Genomic DNA, 18,820 nt, shown 5'->3' on the forward strand with positions numbered 1-18,820 from the left:
TCTCCAAAAATCTAAGGACAGTATCAACATATGAATAACTAGTATGTCTAATATTCCCAAAGGTTATCTGCAAATAAATACTAATAATAAATATAAACAAATATTGAATTATTATGAAGGAAGATTTTTGAGAAATTTCCCAATGGGCGAAGTAGGGAAGGAAGACAGAAATGCATCTACTCAGGACTAAAAAAGTTTTAATCAAGTTATAACGGAATGAGCACAAATTTTAGCTGATTTCAGGAAAGCACTTATGAATATGAAATACGAGAAAAAGGCTGGGCACAGCGGCTCACATCTGTAATCCCAGCACTTTGGGAGGCCAAGGCAGGCAGATCACTTGAGGTCAGGAGTTCAAGACCAGCTTGGCCAACATGGTGAAACCCCTTCTCTACTAAAAATACAAAAATTAGCCAGACGTGATGGCATACAACTGTAGTCCCAGCTACTTAGGAGGCTGAGGTGGGAGTATCACTTGAACCTGGGAGGTGGGGGGTGAAGTGAGCTGAGATCGTGCCACTGTACTCCAGCCTGGTCGACAGAGTGAAACTCCATCTCAAAAAATAAAAAAAGAAATATAAGAAAAAGAACATCTATGACTCACAGTACTATTTTGTGACTCAAATATGAAACACACGAAAATAACTAACTGATAAATGGCAGTTTCCATATAATTGAAAAGAACCTGGTATCCATCTCTAGAAAGGATCCCAAGTATCTGCAAGAGTAAATCTATACTGGTTAACACTGGGCTTTCTACAGACATTAAAACAACCTGTACTCTTAAATTAGCTTTCCATACCTTTTCTGGATGTGTTGAGAAGGCCTTAAAGGATACACACATGAAAATGAGATCTTCCAAAACCTTATACATCTTTCTTAGCTTAGTTTGAGATGAAGCTAAGACTTGTGTTTTAGAAAATAACAGCAAACAATGAGATTCTCTCAAAAATACTTTTTATTTCTTATATAATACTTAGATTACCAAAGACATAAATTACAGTAAGTCCTCACTTAACCTTGTTGTTCTTGGAAATTGTGACTTTAAGCAAAATAATGTATAACAAAATCATTTTTTTCTAATCAACCTTATAATCACATGTTTAACTAACCAATATTATTAAAGGACCTGCTGTATGTCATTTCACTTAAAGTCACAGTTTCCAAGAACCTATATCAATGACATTAAGTCAGGATTTACTGTATAAATATTTCCTAGTCAAAAGCCTATATGAGGCCAGTTATTCTTTCCTCATTTTGAGAAATCAAAGTGAGAAAGGAATTGAAGAACAAAACAATTTCCTTCCTATTATTACAAGCTAATGGGTAATCAAGCCCAAAGTACAATCAATTTATAATACCCTAGTTAGGCATACTCTAAGCAATATCAAAAACATTTAAATTATCCCTGTGTTCACTACGAGGTTGACTTGCTAGTAAATAAATATAACTATTATTCAATCATCTATATTTGATGTCAGCAATCTTCTTCCTTGATTTTATGTTTCTACTTCAATAAGCAGCCCATTACTTACACTTGTGTGTATGTTTTCTTTTTCCTCTTACTCTACATTTAAATACCACATGCTTGAGGAAGAAGCATACAGACCCCTGGATGACACACTTTTTTTTTTTTTTTGAGACAGAGTTTCGCTCTTGTTGCCAGGCTGGAGTGCAAATGGTGCGATCTCAGCTCACTGCAACCTTCACCTCCCAGGTTCAAGCTATTATCCTGCCTCAGTCTCCCAAGTAGCTGGAATTACTGGTGCCTGCCACCACCCTTGGCTAATTTTTTGTATTTTTACTAGAGATGGGGCTTCACCATGTTGACCAGGTTGGTCTCGAACTCCTGACTTCAGGTGATCCACCCACCTCAGCCTCCCAAAGTGCTGGGATTACAGGCGTAAGCCAATGCACCTGGCCCAATGACACACTTCTTCTAACCATGCCATGAAATATTTTATTGTAGTTCTACCACAAGACACGTTACTTGGTATGATCATATGTCAGAATTTTCTTGTATTTGCAACACTTTTTCTCCGTATACCTACACATATTTGTTCTAAGAAAAGTATTATATAATCTGCTTTTTCCAATCATTCATCTTCCCATATCAATAAGTATATTTCAAGCACATCACTACACAGTACTCTGTAACATTCCCTTGTATTAACATCATTTAATCAATCCTATATTGTTGACTACCTGAGTTATTTTCATATTTTAGTAATTAAAAACAGCATAATGATGAATACACTTGTACATACATCTTTGTAACACATTTCTCATTGTTTTCTAACAATATTCTAGAAGAATTTGAAATAGGGGGGTGAGAGAAAGCGGTGGAGAGATGAGGGAGATAAAGAAGGCAACAAGGGAAAAAGATGACAGAGAGGTGAGATAAGGCATTTTTTTAAAAAAGATATAAAAGAGAATGCTTATGTTTATTAGCAGAGTTGCTGTTTTAACATTTTCAGCAAATTCCTATTACATTTACCTAGGATGAAACTCTTATAATTTTTTTTTTCCTTGAATAGCCATGGATGCTACTGATTCTTTACAGTCTTAACAAACTGAACTATTCTTCTGGAAGCTTATTTTCTTTGCCTGGATATTTACAAGATTAATTTTTTATCACTAATATTAAAAAATATTGCTAGACTGAGATTTCTAAGTCTTTTCACATTGAGTATTTTTCTTCCTAGAATATAGCAGTTTGCACACACAAGTATTTTTTAGTGCAGTTTTCTCCAGCATATCTTTGATTATTGTTTTGCCAGCAATATCTGGTTTTTGTTTTATCTTTCAGAAAATGAGTTATCCATATGTTACATGGCTTATGTTCCCTGTCCTCCATATCTAGCTCTTCTTTCTCATCCTTTTAGCTTTTCATTCATTCTGGGATCTAGCAATAAACTACCACCTATCTACTGTTCTACCATGTAGTGAATTTTCCCTCATTTCTGCAATGTAGTGGTCATTTGTGAGGATACATCAAGGGTTGTAAACTAAATGCATATTTGTATTTCAGGTTACTCTCTGATTATTTTTAAACTGTTGAATTGAGTTAAAATATGTCTTTATAAATCAAGAATGTTTTCATAGATCAATGCTAATAGAGATTCTGAGGGTTTGAAAAGGAGAAAGGAGAATCAGGTAGGAAATTAACGTAAATGGGTCAAAAAAAGGAATGGAAATACTGTGGGAATTTTTAAAATAAAAAATTCAGGGCCAGGCGCAGTAGCTCACGCCTGTATAATCCTAGGACTTTGGAAGATCGAGGCAGGCAGATCACGAGATCAGGAGCTCGAGACCAGCCTGGCCAACATGGTGAAACCCCATCTTCACTAAAAATACAAAAATTAGCCGGGCATGGTGGCATGCGCCTGTAATCCCAGCTACCTGGGAGTCTGAGACAGGAGAATCACATGAACTTGAGAGGCAGAGGTTGCCATGAGTCGAAATGGCACCACTGCACTCCAGCCTGGGCGTCTTTATTTAAAAAAAAAAAAAAAAAAAAAAAATTCAGGATAAAAATAAGAATTTAGGCTGGGCGCGGTGGCTCACGCCTGTAATCCCAGCACTTTGGGAGGCTGAGGCAGGCAGATCACGAGGTCAGGAGATCGAGACCATCCTGACTAACACGGTGAAACCCTGTCTCTACTAAAAATACAAAAAATTAGCCGAGCGTGGTGGTAGGCGCCTGTAGTCCCAGCTACTCGGGAGGCTGAGGCAGGAGAATGGCGTGAACCCAGGAGGTGGAGCTTGCAGTGAGCCGAGGTTGCACCATGGCACTCCAACCTGGGCGACAAAGCGAGATTCCGTCTTAATAAATAAATAAATAAATAAATAAGAAGAATATTAAAAAAAAAGGAAAGAGCTAGAAAAAAAGCAAATATTCTTAAGAATATTTAATTTCCAAACTCAAAAAAAAAATTTTGTTTTCTTAAACACTTTCTGAAACACATTATTAATAGTGACTATCTTAGACAAAATATTTAGGGACATTAGTTTACTAAATCAATAAAACCTTTACATTAAGAAGTTTTAGTCAAACCAACTGGTGAGATATATCTTAATTACACAGAACAGCATTAGGCATGCATGAGCAGCAAAACCAAACAAAGCTTCTTATTTGCTATTAATGAAAGATTATATTATTTTTACAAATGTTAAGGATAGAAAGTTTCAATGAGACTGAATTGGCAGAAACCATTTAGGGGAGTGCTAAAAAAAAAAAAAACGGCTATTCAATTTAGCAACACAAAACTGAAAACTACTTAGTAAAAATAAATATTATTTTAACTTAGTGATAAAATGGAAAAAGATTAGCAAACCTTTCTTAAAGACATTTTTCATTCAAACCAAGAAAAAGCCATCAAACAAAAAGAACTATAACAGTGATAATTTTGAGAACCTAACATTTTCTTAGAGAAACCATAATTTTGCATATTAATTACCTACTAAAGGGGGTTTTTTGAAATGTAAAAGAAAATTAAGAATTGAGAAATATTTAACTATTTCATAAGGAAAGTAATTCAATGAAGGTAGCCATACACACAAGTTTAAGAGAGTATATGTTGGCATACTCATTGACTTTTTAAGGAAAAAATGTGTACACATTACAAACAAAAGTACCTTTCCTTCTACTTTACCACTCAAGGCATCTTCTATAACAGCCATAAACATGGGGATTGAGGGTGGAAACAAAAAGAATAAAATACCTTCACTTCATTTATTCAAACACACAGATTCATCATTGCTGTTAGTAAAAAAACACATTCTAATAATATAACTTTAATTCTCCCTTTGCATCTTCTAGCGAGATAACTATAGACAGAGCTGTTACTTACTATAAAAAATTTTTCTCTGATAATTGTAAAAACTCATTTTTTGGACACCGATGTATATTATAAAATCTTAATTACTGACTATTAACTGGTATCAAACAACCTACACCTTATTTTTACTCTTCACCTTTGCACAGATGCACATGGTTCCATTCTCATTTCTAAAGATCAAACAAAGCACATTAGAAATTACACATAAGCTTTGCTTGTCACTGCATTAAACATTGTTGCTTTCTGACACTGCATTAAACAAACACATTCTCAATTATCAGGTAAGAAGTAAAACTTAGGGAATGGAAGCATGAGGACCCAATAAATTGGATGAAACAAAATAATCAACTTCTTCCCAACTATTAACACTCTTTAGCTGATGTATAAGAATAGAAGGCAAGAAAATCTGATTAACATGTTAATAAGATGTTAAGAACGAGCATTAGAAAACTTAAAAGAAAATCCTTGTTATTTGGAAAAAGAAGTAATATTATTTTTAAAAAATTAAGAAACAATGAAGACTAGTCAATCTTACCAGATACCACATTAAGTACTATACGAATATAAATTGAAAATGACTGATGGAATATGATGTGATGTTTTAAAATTACTTAGTAACTGCTATTAAAACACCCATCAATTCAGGGAAACAAAATGAACTTTTAAAATACATACTTCATATTATATACCCTGCTATAGTCTGAATGTTTGTGTCCTCCCAAAAATCATGTTGAAACTTGATTCCCAGTGTGATGGAATTAAGAGGCGGGGCCTTCAGGAGGTGACTAGGTCATAAGGGTGGAGCAGTCATGAATGGAATTAGTGCCCTTATAAGAGGTGTATTTCACTCTTCTACTTTGTGACAATACAACTAGAAGGTACTGTCTATAAGGAACCAGCTATCACCAGATATGGAATCTGTCAGCACAGTGATCTTTGAATTCACAGTGAGAAATAAAGAACTGTGAGAAATAAATTTCTGTTGTCCATAAGCCACCCAGTTTACAGTATTGTTACAGTAGCTCAAACAGATTAAGATATACCCTAATAACCCTCAAGAAAAAAAGGATGAAAAATATCAAATTCATAGAAAATGAAAGTACAGATATCCTAACTATAAACAGGAATTTTTATGTCTTTGTTTTTCACTCTTAGAACAGAAAAAAAAGAATGCAAAGGAAAGGTGAAGTGATAAAACACTGATCAAACCCAATAAATCTAACAACAGCAAATTCTCTGTCTTGTCCTCAGTGCTCTGTTGTTTATTTGTACCTAACACAGGTATATTAAGTATGGCAACCTTGCCTTAAGGAACAGTCATGAATGACCACACTCTAACCCAACAATCAAAATCTTAAGAGTTTATTTTAAACAGTTCTGCATATATAACAAACACTAACCAAATTCTGCAAGGGATTAGTTAAAAAAAAAAAAAATCTGTGTAGCAAAACTTAAATGTAACATGTCCCCAAACTCAAAAATATTTAAACAAATGACACACTGTTAAAATGCTAGGTAGGAAGACAACATAGATATATAGAAAATGCACATGAAATATTGACTAGATAACAGAAAATCATGACAATTACACAGTAATTATATTTATATACTTACAGATGAAGTCACTGAGATTTACAACTAGTTATTTTCAGATAAAGTCTTATTGGTAATTTCACAAAACGATATTTTAATAAGATTTTGTTCTTATATCAATTCTTAAAATGATTTGAAATGTTACAAAATATTAATATAAAAAGCAAATGAGAGTAGTTTTAAAGGGTTAGGCATAGAAGCACAATAAAAGCTAGCCTATCCCGAATCCCTGGGAGGTGTTACAGGGCACATTAAATTTCCAAACAGCTTAAATTACTGACACTTTAGTTTAAAATTAAATCTTAGAAGATACATACACACAAATTTGCCTGACTTCTTAAGCAGAAAAGAGAATTAAAATTATATTGTACACGACAGATTTGAGGATCCCATGATGAACACATGAACATTCACCCTGGAGATTCACTGAAATGTACACAGCAATATTTTCCTGTATTGCTGTTATTTCTATGTCTATTCAGTTTATGGCCCTTTTTCTCTTCTTGACAGTGCCTTTCTTTCCACAGTCGCCCTTCTTTTCCTTTTTGTATTGTTACTTACAAACATATAGTACTGTGATTAAGGGTGCAGGACAGGATTGCCACATTAGGCCAAAAAGCAGAGCGCAACACAACTCCCAAGATGACTATGTAGGCTCTAAGGTCGTATTCCAACTCTGCCAAACACAAACTCATTTTCTTCATTTGCAAAATGCAGGTAACAATAGAACCTAAGCATATAGGGTTATTCTGAGGACTAACTGAGATGAAGTCAATGAAGTATTCAACTGGCACAGAACCTGGCATACACTAAACACTCAACAAATGTTAGCTATTCTTTTTCCCCCTATGAATGCCTTAAAAATTAAATAGTTTTTTTTTTTCTTTTTTTGAGACAGAGTCTCACCTTGTTGCCAGGCTGGAGTGCTGTGGCGCAATCTCGGCTTCACCGCAACCTCCACCTCCCGGGATCAAGTGATTCTCCTGCCTCAGCCATCCGAGCAGCTGGGACTATAGGCATACACCACCACGGCCAGCCAATTTTTGTATTTTTCGTAGAGACAGAGTTTCACCATGTTGGCCAGGATGGTCTCGATCTCTTGACCTCATGATCCACCACCTCAGCCACCCAAAGTGCTGACACTACAAGCACGAGCCACCATGGCAGGCTTTTTTTTTTCTTTTTTTTTTTTTGAAACAGAGTCTCACTCTGTCACCCAGGCTAGAGTGCAGTGGTGTGATCACAGCTCACTGCAGCCTCAACCTCCTGGGCCACCTCATCCTCCCAAGTAGCTGGTGCACACCACCACACCCAGTAATTTTTTTTTTTTTTTTTTTAGTATTTTTTTTGTAGACACAGGGTTTAGCCATGTTACCCAGGTTTGTATCAAAATCCTGGGCTCAAGTGATCTCCCTGCCTTGGCCTCCTTAAGTGCTGGGATTACAGGTGTGAGCCACCACATCTGGCTGCTCAATTTTTTGAAGAATATGCTTGTCCATGTCCATGCTCCTGTGTATGTGTGTGGAGAATGAAGTCTGGGAAAAATACAGGTTGAGCATTCCTAATCTGAAATATTCCAAAATCTGAAACTTTTTGAGAACTGACATGAAGCCAGAAGTGAAAAAAATTCCAAATCTGATCTCATGTGATGGGTCACAGTCAAAAGACAGTCAAAATTTTGTTTCAGCCGGGCACGATGGCTCACACCTGTAATCCCAGCACTTTGGGAGGCCGATGCAGGCGGATCACGAGGTCAAGAGATGGAGACCATCCTGGCAAACACAGTGAAACCGTTTCTACTAAAAATACAAAAAAAAATTAGCCAGGCGTGGTGGCAGGCGCCTGTAGTCCCAGCTTCTCGGGAGGCTGAGGCAGGCGAATGGCATGAACCAGGAGGCGGCGGAGCTTGCAGTGAAGGGAGATCGCGCCACTGCACTCCAGCCTGGACGACAGAGTGAGACTCCATCTCAAAACAAACAAACAAACAAAAAATTTTGTTTCACACACAAAATTAAGAACAGTGCATAAGACCAGGCGCAGTGGCTCATGCCTGTAATCCCAGCACTGTGGGAGGCCAAGGCCAGTGGATCAACTGAGGTCAGAGTTTGAAACCAGAGTGGCCAACATGGCAAAACCCCATCTCTACTAAAAATACAAAATTAGCTGAGCATGGTGGTGCATGCCTGTAATCCCAGTTACTTGGGAGGCTGAGACAGGAGAATCACTTGAACCTGGGAAGTGGAAGTTGCAGTGAGCTGAGATCGCACCATTGCACTCCAGCCTGAGCAACAAGAGCTAAACCCCCTCTCCAAAAAAAAAAAAAGAAAAAGAACAGTGCACAGAATTACCTTTGGATTACGTTTATAAGGTGTATGTGAAACATAAGTGAATTCTGTGTTTAGACTTCAATCTCATCCCCAAGATATTTCATTATGTATATGCAAATATTCCAAAATCCAAAAAAACCCAAAATTGAAAACATTTTTGATCCCAAGCATTTCCCATATTTAATCTGTACTTCAAAAAGTTAACAGTGTTTCAATGAAGTAACACTTCATCATAACAACTAGGATGGCTAAAAATAAAAAGGCAGTAACAAATATTGGTGAGAATTTGGAGAAACGGGAAGCCTCATACACTGCCGGTGGGTATGTAAGATGGTGCAGGCACTTTGGAAAAGAATTTAGCAGTTTCTTGAAAAGTTAAACATAAATTTATCATGCGGCCCACCAATTCCCTTCCCAGTTTGTCTACCTAGAAGAAATAAAAGTTTACGTCCACACAAAGACTTACACACAAATATTAGTGGCAGTATTATTCATTCAACCCAAATATCCATCAACCGGTAAATGGATAAGCAAAATATAGGACATCTAAACAATGGAATGCTTTTCATCAATAAAAGGAAATGAAGTGTGGATACAAACTTCATGAATGAACCTCAAAAACATACCCAAAGAAACCAGACACTAACGACCACCTGTGTATAACTGCATTTCATGAAATGTCCAGAAAATGCAACTCTAAAGACAGAAAATAGATTACTGAATGCCTGAAGCTAGGGATGACAACAAGGGCACTACGGATCTCATTGAAGTAATGGAAATGTTCTAAAACTGGATTTAATGCTGATGGCTGCGTAATTCAGTAAATTTACCAAAAATCATTCCACTCAAAAAAAGTAAATACTATAGTATGTAAATCATTCATCAGAAAGTTGTTTTTCAAAAAGTTAACAGTGGTTATCTCCAGCTAAGAGTACTACGGTAAAAATGGTTTTTTTTTTTTGAGACAGAGTCTTACTCTGTCGCCCAGGCTGGAGTGCAGTGGAGCAATCTCTGCTCACTGCAAGCTGTGCCTCTCGGGTTCACATCATTCTCCTGCCTCAGCCTCCCAAGTAGCTGGGACTACAGGCGCCCATCACCACACCTGGCTCATTTTTTGTATTTTTAGTAGAGACAGGGTTTCACTGTGTTAGCCAGGATGGTCTCAATCTCCTAACCTCATGATCCACCCACCTCGGCCTCCCAAAGTGCTGGGATTACAGGCGTGAGCCACTGCGCCCAGCCCTGTATCACAGTAAATTTTTATTGTTGTACTTGCACTTTTGAAAATGATTTGAAGGATTCGTTTATAAAAAATATCAAATTCCCAAACTTACTGGAATTATAAAAGTATACAGACTAAAAGTCATAGAGATTCTCTTCTATATAAAGTACTTGGCCTTCATGATATGTACTTCGCTTCTATTTTTATTATTTCATTTCTTAGCAAAGTTCTGACAAATGAGGATTGTTAAACAGCTGATTAAATGAAGCCTCAGTGCACACATTTTTGTTAAGGAAAATTAATAGCCTCACATGGAGTTTCCTAAAGACACTGCCAGTGGTAATATGAAATATTTTAAAGATTTTTTCTTTCTTTTTTTGAGACAGAGTCTCACACTGTTGTCCTGGCTGGAGTGCAGTGGCACCATCTTGGCTCACTGCAACCTCTGCCTTCCAGGTTCAAGCCATTCTCCTGCCTCAGCCTCCTAAGTAGCTGGGATTATAGTCGCCCACCACCACCACGCCCAGCTAACTTTTTGTATTTTTAGCAGAGACAGAGTTTCACTATGTTGGCCAGGCTGGTCTCGAATGCCTGACCTCATGATCCACCCGCCTCAGCCTCCCAAAGTGCTGGGATTACAGGCGTGAGCCACCGCACCCAGCCATTTTAAAGATTTTCAAAGACTTTTCTGAATGAAAAGATAACATAGGTTATATAAACAAATTTAGTTATATCAAGTCTAAGCAAAACAAAATATCAAAAGTAGAACACAAAACTTTTTAAATACTTTTGAATACCTGAGCTCAGAACTTTTAAGAAGCTTTTCAAGAGCCTCTACTTATGACACACTAAAGCCTCAGAATAACTGCTTTCTAGATTCATGAAACAATCAGAGACGAGCCAAAGACAGGATTGTATTGTGTAAACATACATATAGTAGACGCTATAAGTGGAAAGTTGAATAAAGAAATCAAAATGGGTCTGAAAAGTTAGGATAAAAAGGGAACTTGCATTCATTTCCTAAGGCTGCCTTAACAAATTACCATAAATTTGGTGGCTTAAAACAACAGAAATTTTCTCTCACAGTTCTGGTGGCCCGAAATCTAAAATCAAGGTCGCAGCAGAGCTATGCTACATCCAAAGGCTCCAGGGAAGAATCCCTCCTCTTCCTTACAAGGACACCATTCACTGGATTTAGGGCCCACCTAATAAGGCCCTAAGTTGAGGATCTCAATTTCACCTCAAGGGCTTTCACTAATTACATCCACAAAGTTCCTATTCCAGGAAAAGAACCAGACAAGTGAAAGGCTCATTTCTTTGGTAAAAAACCTCCCTGCAAAAAACCTGACAAGACAGGCTGGGCGTGATGGCTCACGCCTGTAATCCCAGCACTTTGGGAGGCCAGGCGGGCAGATCACGAGGTCAGGAGATCAAGACCATCCTGGCTAACACGGTGAAACCCCGTTTCTACTAAAAATACAAAAAAAAAAAAAAATCAGCCCGGCGTGGTGGCGCTACTGGAGAGGCTGAGAGGCAGGAGAATAGCATGAACTCAGGAGGCGGAGCTTGCAGTGAGCCAGGATCGCGCCACTACACTCCAGCCTGGGTGACAGAGCGTGACTCCGTCTCAAAAAAAAAAATCGACAAAACAAAATTGAAATTATTTTGTGTTATTCTCAGTAGAAAATATCCTATCATCAGAAAACTCTATCATTAAAACATTTTAAATACATATAAAAGGCAGGATGAAAATATTTTACTATATAAAAACCTATTTCCCAAAGGCTTTTTCTATCCTAGTGTTCCCCATTGAGGTGAATGCTATCTTCCCTACCCTGAAGCTCTGGCTACAAGACTGGATGCCATCCCCTCTGTCAACCAACCCATCAGCAAATCCTGTGGATTCCAAAATATATTCTAACTGCACACAATTATCACTCTTTCCACTACCACCAACCTAGTGTAAGTCCCCATGGTCTCTGGCCACAGTGAGCCTTTAAAAATATAAACATGCTGTCACTAAAATCCCAAATCTGCCCTCCCCGTCCTATCTTTCCCCCTCTCTCTCTCAGCCACACAAGCCTCCTTGCATCCTGAAACACACCAAGCACACAACCATCTTGCTGTTTCCTGTTTCTATTTCATTGAGTCTGAAAGACTAAATCCCTCACTTTTGTCACTTCTCTGCTCAAATGTCATCTCACAGATAGGACTTTTCTGACAACTCTAACTAAATCAGCACTCCCACCCTTTTCCCTTTAACCTTCTGAACTCTTTCTTCTGATGATACAAGGTTGTTACTATCACCCTCACCCTACTAGAATGTGTGTTCTATGAAAGCATGTTTGGTTCACTGCTGTATACCCAGCAATGAAGTAGTATCTGGCACATAAGAGGAGTTCAACAAATACCTGATTGAAATATATACCTAGTTTGGAATGACAACAATAACTTACTCAAGTATATTTTTCCCTTTTCAAATATCCTTCCTCCATTATGTGAGGAATATTATGACAAAAATTTCCCCAAATGATTTCCCATTCACAATTTTCTCTCTAAGTTAAACCTTAACAGGAGATACAAATGAGTTACCTGCCCCTAGATGGGGTGGGAAAGAAAGCTAGTCAGCAAAATAGTCCTCTGATGTCGATATTTCTCCTGCTCCTTATTTCATACTTGCTTCTCCTTCCCACACTATCAACACATCTACTGCTTTCCCCAAACCTGTGTTTACAGAAACACAGGTTTGTGTACTGGTTTCCACAAACCTCTTCTGGAAGATGGTTTCACCAGTAGTTAGGGTTATTGTACTTGCCCTTCTTTCCCCAGTGTACCAAAGTAAGTTCCAAGGAACAACATATCCTACGGGAGTTAACCGAGTTAGCAGACAATGAAAAAGGATCACATACATTCAGGAAAATCTTCATTAAACAAAATTCAGCAGGTGTCTTTCTTGGAGGACTTTTCAGAATCTTAACTATGTTCATGTGCATTATAAATTTCCCAAATGGAAATAGATTATACACTGTAATCCAAACTTATTTTTTCAACCCAAACTTATTTTCTTCAAAGAGCTTCTCTAAGAACTTGTAGTCTACAACATTTATTTTATTCAACACTATTCTGGAGCAAATGTCCTAAAAACAAATCTGAAATGTGAAAGAAAAGAACAAATGCAAATAGGATCAATCTTTCAGTTATGTCATTAATTATAGTCTTCTACCCATCTCAAAAATTCAGGTAGCTTGGCTTACTGAAAACACTTTTTACTTTAGATATCAAAGAAGGCTTAAACAGAGATTTGTTAATGGATTTAAATTATAATTAAGGTGTTCACTGATGTTTAAAATATTTTAAATTAAGGTATTCACAGGATATTGTTTGGGGATAAATCATTTTTTTCATAAATGGTGAAGAGTGATGAAAATTAACAGTTACCAAAAGTAGCATAAACGCAGAGCCCAAAGCATTCAGGTAATTTCCCCTCCACCCACATATCTTTTTTATAACACCACCAACAAAAATAAGGGTGGGATTAAAGGGGCAGAAGGAAGCAAGTTCTGAAAAGTTTGAGTCTCAATATTATATTTCTGGATGAAACTATAATTATAGGTAATAGACTCTTATATAAGAAAACTAAGTCAACAGGATCACTTTATAATATGAACAATATAGGCTGGGCGCGGTGGCTCAAGCCTGTAATCCCAGCACTTTGGGAGGCCGAGACGGGTGGATCACGAGGTCAGGAGATCGAGACCATCCTGGCTAACACGGTGAAACCCCGTCTCTACTAAAAATACAAAAAACTAGCCGGGCGAGGTGGCGGGCGCCTGTAGTCCCAGCTACTCCGGAGGCTGAGGCAGGAGAATGGCGGGAACCCTGGAGGCGGAGCTTGCAGTGAGCTGAGATCCGGCCACTGCACTCCAGCCCGGGCTACAGAGCAAAACTCCGTCTCAAAAAAAAAAAAATAATAATAATATGAACAATATAAATTCATACCCTGTCTGATGCAAAAATTACTTCCCTAACAATTCTGTCTCCATTATTTTCCCATATACCTCCTGGGAACCCACCCTAGTCACTGCCAGTATATGCCTCCCCTTTCCCTTTAAAACCTTCTTCTGGTCAGCTCTTCACCCCTTCCACTCTTATTTTGTATCAGTGCCAGTTTCCAAACTTGAACTCTTTCATCCTAATATTTGCAGAGTATCTTCATAGATATTCGATGTTAGAAAGCGTAAGTTGAACTAGTCACAATCCTAACATAAAAGAAACTCCTGAAACTTAGAGGCCTTACTGGAATAAGTGCCAACTGCACCCTCCCTAGCAGATAAACAATGCTACCTTCAAGCCCAATCCCACAACAATCCTAAATTCTTTGAAACTAAAAATAGCTCAGCTGTTGTCTCATCTGCCAGCAGATGGCCAGACTATTTTTAAGTCAGGATTCTTGAGAGCAGGAATGGATCAGGCTAAGCTAGGGCAGCCTAGACTCCCTCTCTCTGCAGAGAGCTGTAGTAGGGCAGGTACCAAAAGAGGGCAACCTGGAGCTGTTCCTGGACCTGTGGCCTTCACATCAGTTTTAACTGTGGGGGGGGGGGGGGGGGATTATTTCTTTTTTTAACCATTTTTTACTTCAAAATAAAGTCTGACATAAGAAAATCTGAAAAACGTTTTACATTAACTCTGCATCCCTTTAAAAGTTTATTTTTCTTTCTGTGAAGATAAAAGTTCCTTGATATAGTGTCTTTAAGAATGGATTCTGTTTTAATGAAGTAAAATCTCCCCTAACCTAGATGCTGCTTCATAAGTTATACTTTTTAGCAAAAAAAGTTTTAAGAATACACGATAAGCTGTAATTTCATGAGTACAGTTTACAGAAAATTCATCTATAATTGGCCATGTTAAAAGGTAGCTGAATTAATTTTGAATGGCAATACTCTGAAATCTACTCACATGCCAATACAATGATTTTCAAACAAAAAAGGATTAAAAGTCTGACATACTATGTATTTTCCTGTTTACTGTCCATCTCCCTTCAGCTGTATGCTCAATAAATATCTGGGGAAAGAAGGAAGACAGACATGTGGGTATTTAGAAGGGTTATACCACCACCCACAAAATGACCTCTGTATCTCCACCATCCAACACCCACCCACTCACAATCTATAGACACGAGAGGACTAAATCAGGCCTTTTCAGTTTGCTTTCCCATCCTGCTTGATGCCCACACAGATTAGCAACAGACCAAAGTGGGCCTGGCCCAAGTCTCAATAGTGAAGTGGAGAAGATAAGTCTCAAATGGTTTTCAAGGACAATATATTTGTGGGCATACCATCTTCCTGCAAGACATACTTTACAAAATGAGTTATCCCTCCCAATTTATGTTTGGGTGGTGATGTAGATAGACTGCAAGGGAAGAAACAAAGTTCACCAGGGATTAGCTACCATGAGATTACTGAGATTTTGCTTTGTCGGAGGCTAAATGTAACTTTGTGAAATGTGGGAAAAAATGCCTTATACATCTCAAGTAAATAAAGTACTGTGATGCCTAGCCCCTCCCTGGATAGACACATTCCTCATAACAAGCTTCTACTGAGTATACAGAAGGGACAAAAAAGTAAAAACTGGCAAAATCTGGAATAGACAACCCTGCTACAGTTGGCACACATATCAAGTAATCCCTACCTCCAGAAATGGCAAGGACCATTTAGAGCCCTACATAGGCCCTCTAAAGATGATGCTCATGAGTGGTAGGGAATACCCAATGCATGAGTTAACAGGACAGTGCAATCACATTCATGGCACATTAGAGGAGATGTGACCATACAATCATTAAGTTCAATACCCTAATTTTACAGAAAACTTAAGGCCCAGGGACTTTCTAAATACAACGACGTAACACAACTGGGATTTAAATATAGGATCTCTGACTCTTTAAAGTAGGCTATCCATTAAAGTATGCTTATTTATGTTACCAGTTTGGAGAAGGAAAATGTATACATACACACAACACACTCCATTTCTTCAGTTTGATACTTACAATTTAATGTATTAAAAATATGTTGTAACATGAAAAATTTGAATTATAAAAAATTAAGGCCAGGAGAGGTAGCTCACACCTATAAACCCAGCACTTTGGGAGGCTAAGGTGGGAGGATCTCCAGCCCAGACTTGGAGACCAACCTGGGCAATATAGAGAGACCACCATCTCCACCCAAAAAAAAAAAAAAATTAGCCAGGTGTGGCGGTGTGCCTGAAGCCCCAATTACTTGGGAGGCTGAGGCAGGAGGAATGCCTGATCCTGGGAGTTTGAGGTGGCAGTGAGCCCTGATTGTGCCACTGTGCTTCAGTCTGGGTAACAGAGCAAGCCCCTGTCTCAACAAACAAAAATTTTAAACTTTAATTTGAATCTCTCTAAAGTTCTTTCACCTTTAAGTAATTTATAAACCTACATATAACAATTATTTTAAAAATTCTAAAATCACTTTCTCCCCAGTCCCACCCCAATTTAATTATTCCTTTCAGGATCTAGATATAAATACAGTTTCTGCCACTAGACAAGGATCTTCTCATACACGGGGAACAGTCTTTTGTTACCAACAAAAATAACAAAATGCAAACTTCAAGTCGATGAATAAGGTGAAAAAATAAACTTAAGCCCCTTATACTACACACTCAAATTTTTTAAGATGAAATTTCTTTGACGTTTTCCATATCACCAATTTTAACGATCTAGGGGAAAAAAAAACCACGGTATATCACAGCAAATTAAATAGTAGTCTTCTACTTATTTTGATAATTAAAAACTAATTTTAAGTTGTCTTGACTCCTTAACTTTAGTATACTTTATTGTGGATTTTCTCCCTTTCAAGAAGGCTTTTTTCCAAAGCCTATTTAGCAAGCTTCCTTTTCTTGCCAATTTGACTTAGTGTATTTCCAGTGCTATAAAGTGTAAGCATTAGGAATGCATCTTTGTGTTAAATGGTCTCTCAAACGATTTCATCTTTGATGGATGCAATAGATCTAACAATGTTCCCCCTTTAACTATTCCTTATCTGCCTAACCTCATAGGTAGGAGGTATTGTTTAGATTTTCCCTGCTGCGGGCTTCATTACACTAGATCTCTTCCATCTGAACTATAAATCACAATTCAAGCTTGAGAGCAGCTGCCACCGTCCAGACATGTGGCTAGTGGGTGTCATTGTCTTTTTCATTTTCCTCATTTCAAACCCTCCCTTCCCTTGTCACCTAAAGCCATTTTATCTAAAGGTTCTTTGCTTCCCTGCTTTCACGCCGCCACCCCCACCCCTTAACCACCGGACTTGTTCTTCCAGGTCAGCCCAGTCAGATACAATATTACTCTATGTTTTTCCTGTGGCGGAGGCGGAGAAATGTCAGAACCGGCTGTACCTCTTGTGAACCCCTTCTCAAGACTGTCAACAAGGAAACAACTTCAGCAGCCTATCTCCCCAAAGTACCTCGCTAAACGAAAAAGTTATTGATAATTATGATATGGAACATTTCCCACGCCCAATCTTGACATACCGGCCCCACCTCAATTTCCAAGCTAATAAACAACAGCTCATCTTCTGCTTCATCACAAAGGGTGGTATCCAGTCCGCACCTCACGGACCACCAACAAAATCCTCACTCTCAAGTCGATCCCTCGAACCCAGGTGCCCCGCGATCCTATGCCCGGCCGAGTTTCCCAAGCCCAGCTCACCGCCCTTCCTCTTCTACCCTGCCTCTGCCCCACATCCAGCCGAGTTCCTGTCAACTCCAGACAGGGAGCAGAGGGCTCCGCGAGGGCTCCCCGAGGTCAGAAGCGCGGGCCTCGGGCAAGCCTCGGGCGACCCCAGCCCCCCACGGGCGCCCCCCTTGTCCCCCCGCCCCACAACAAGCACCCCATCCCCCGGGCCTCCTCCCCACTCACCTAACGCCACCTCGCAAGCTTTGCGCAGCTGGGAGTGATGCGCCTTCTTCACTTCCTTGTCGGCCAGTATCTTCTCCAGGGCCCGGGTCAGGAACATGTTCTTCGTCTTCTTCCCCTCATACATGGACGCAGAGAAGGAGGCGGCGGCTCGTCCGACCCGCGGCTCCCAGCGGCTGGAGGGGAGGAGGAGGAGAAGAAGGAAGAGAAGAGAGAAAGGAGAGGGGGTGGAGGTGGGGGAGTGGAGGCGTGGAGGGCAGCGGCAGGATCAGGAAGGGGCAGGCGAGCGAGACTAGCCGCGGTGCCGCCGAGGGGCGTCGAAGTCCTCGCCGCGCCCGAGAAGCCGTACCTCGAGGGCCGCGCCCGTCGGGCCTCAGCTTCTCCCGGCCCGGGGGTCGCGTCCCGGCCGCCCCTCTCACTCGTCCCTCCGGCCCTGGCGGCGGTAACGGAGCCCGGCCTGGGCGGCTGTCTGCCGGGAACTGAGGGACTAGGTGGCGGCGGCTCTCACAGGCACCGCGAGAGGAGGGCTACCCTGGCTACTGTGGGGATTAGCACCCGCCGCGGCCGCGAACTGGCCTCCATCACCGCCGACCTGCCCCGGCCGCCATGTTGGGAGGAAACGACGCGTCACGCAGCGGCCGAACGGCTGCAGAGGAGGAAGCGGCGGCGGCGGCGGCGGCGGCGCTGCCTGCCCAGAGCTACCGCGGCGCCGGGAGGCTGGGGGCGGAGGGCGGCGCGGAAGGAGCGGGCCCATCCGCAGCGCTACGGCGGCCCGGCGGGGCCTCCAGCGTTCGCCTGCAGGGCGGCGTGGGGCGTGGCGGGCCTCTGGTGGCGCCGCGCCCAGCACTTCGGGCTCTTGGCTGCGGCCGAGCTGCGGGACCGGAGATCCCCCCCACTCAGCACC

The 18,820-nt window shown here is 40.1% G+C and overlaps 1 protein-coding gene across 5 annotated transcripts in view; it reads right to left on the reverse strand.

Annotated features, from left to right (window-relative positions):
* The window catches only part of ARFGEF1 (ADP ribosylation factor guanine nucleotide exchange factor 1), a 144,946-nt gene extending 126,409 nt beyond the window's left edge, over window positions 1-18,537 (reverse strand). For 2 of the 5 annotated variants that reach the window (XM_021942403.2, XM_031669602.1), the window contains exon 1: window positions 17,920-18,536. In XM_021942403.2, coding sequence (XP_021798095.1) covers window positions 17,920-18,043 — 124 coding nt within the window. In that variant the 5' untranslated portion in view covers window positions 18,044-18,536. Of the gene's footprint in view, window positions 1-17,919 lie in introns of all 5 variants that reach the window. The other 3 variants (XM_021942402.2, XM_009213136.3, XM_021942404.2) reach the window with 3 other exon arrangements.
* Between the last annotated feature and the right edge of the window lie 283 nt (window positions 18,538-18,820).

This window comes from Papio anubis, chromosome 8 (genome assembly GCF_008728515.1).
Source record: "Papio anubis isolate 15944 chromosome 8, Panubis1.0, whole genome shotgun sequence".
Classification (NCBI taxonomy): domain Eukaryota; kingdom Metazoa; phylum Chordata; class Mammalia; order Primates; family Cercopithecidae; genus Papio; species Papio anubis.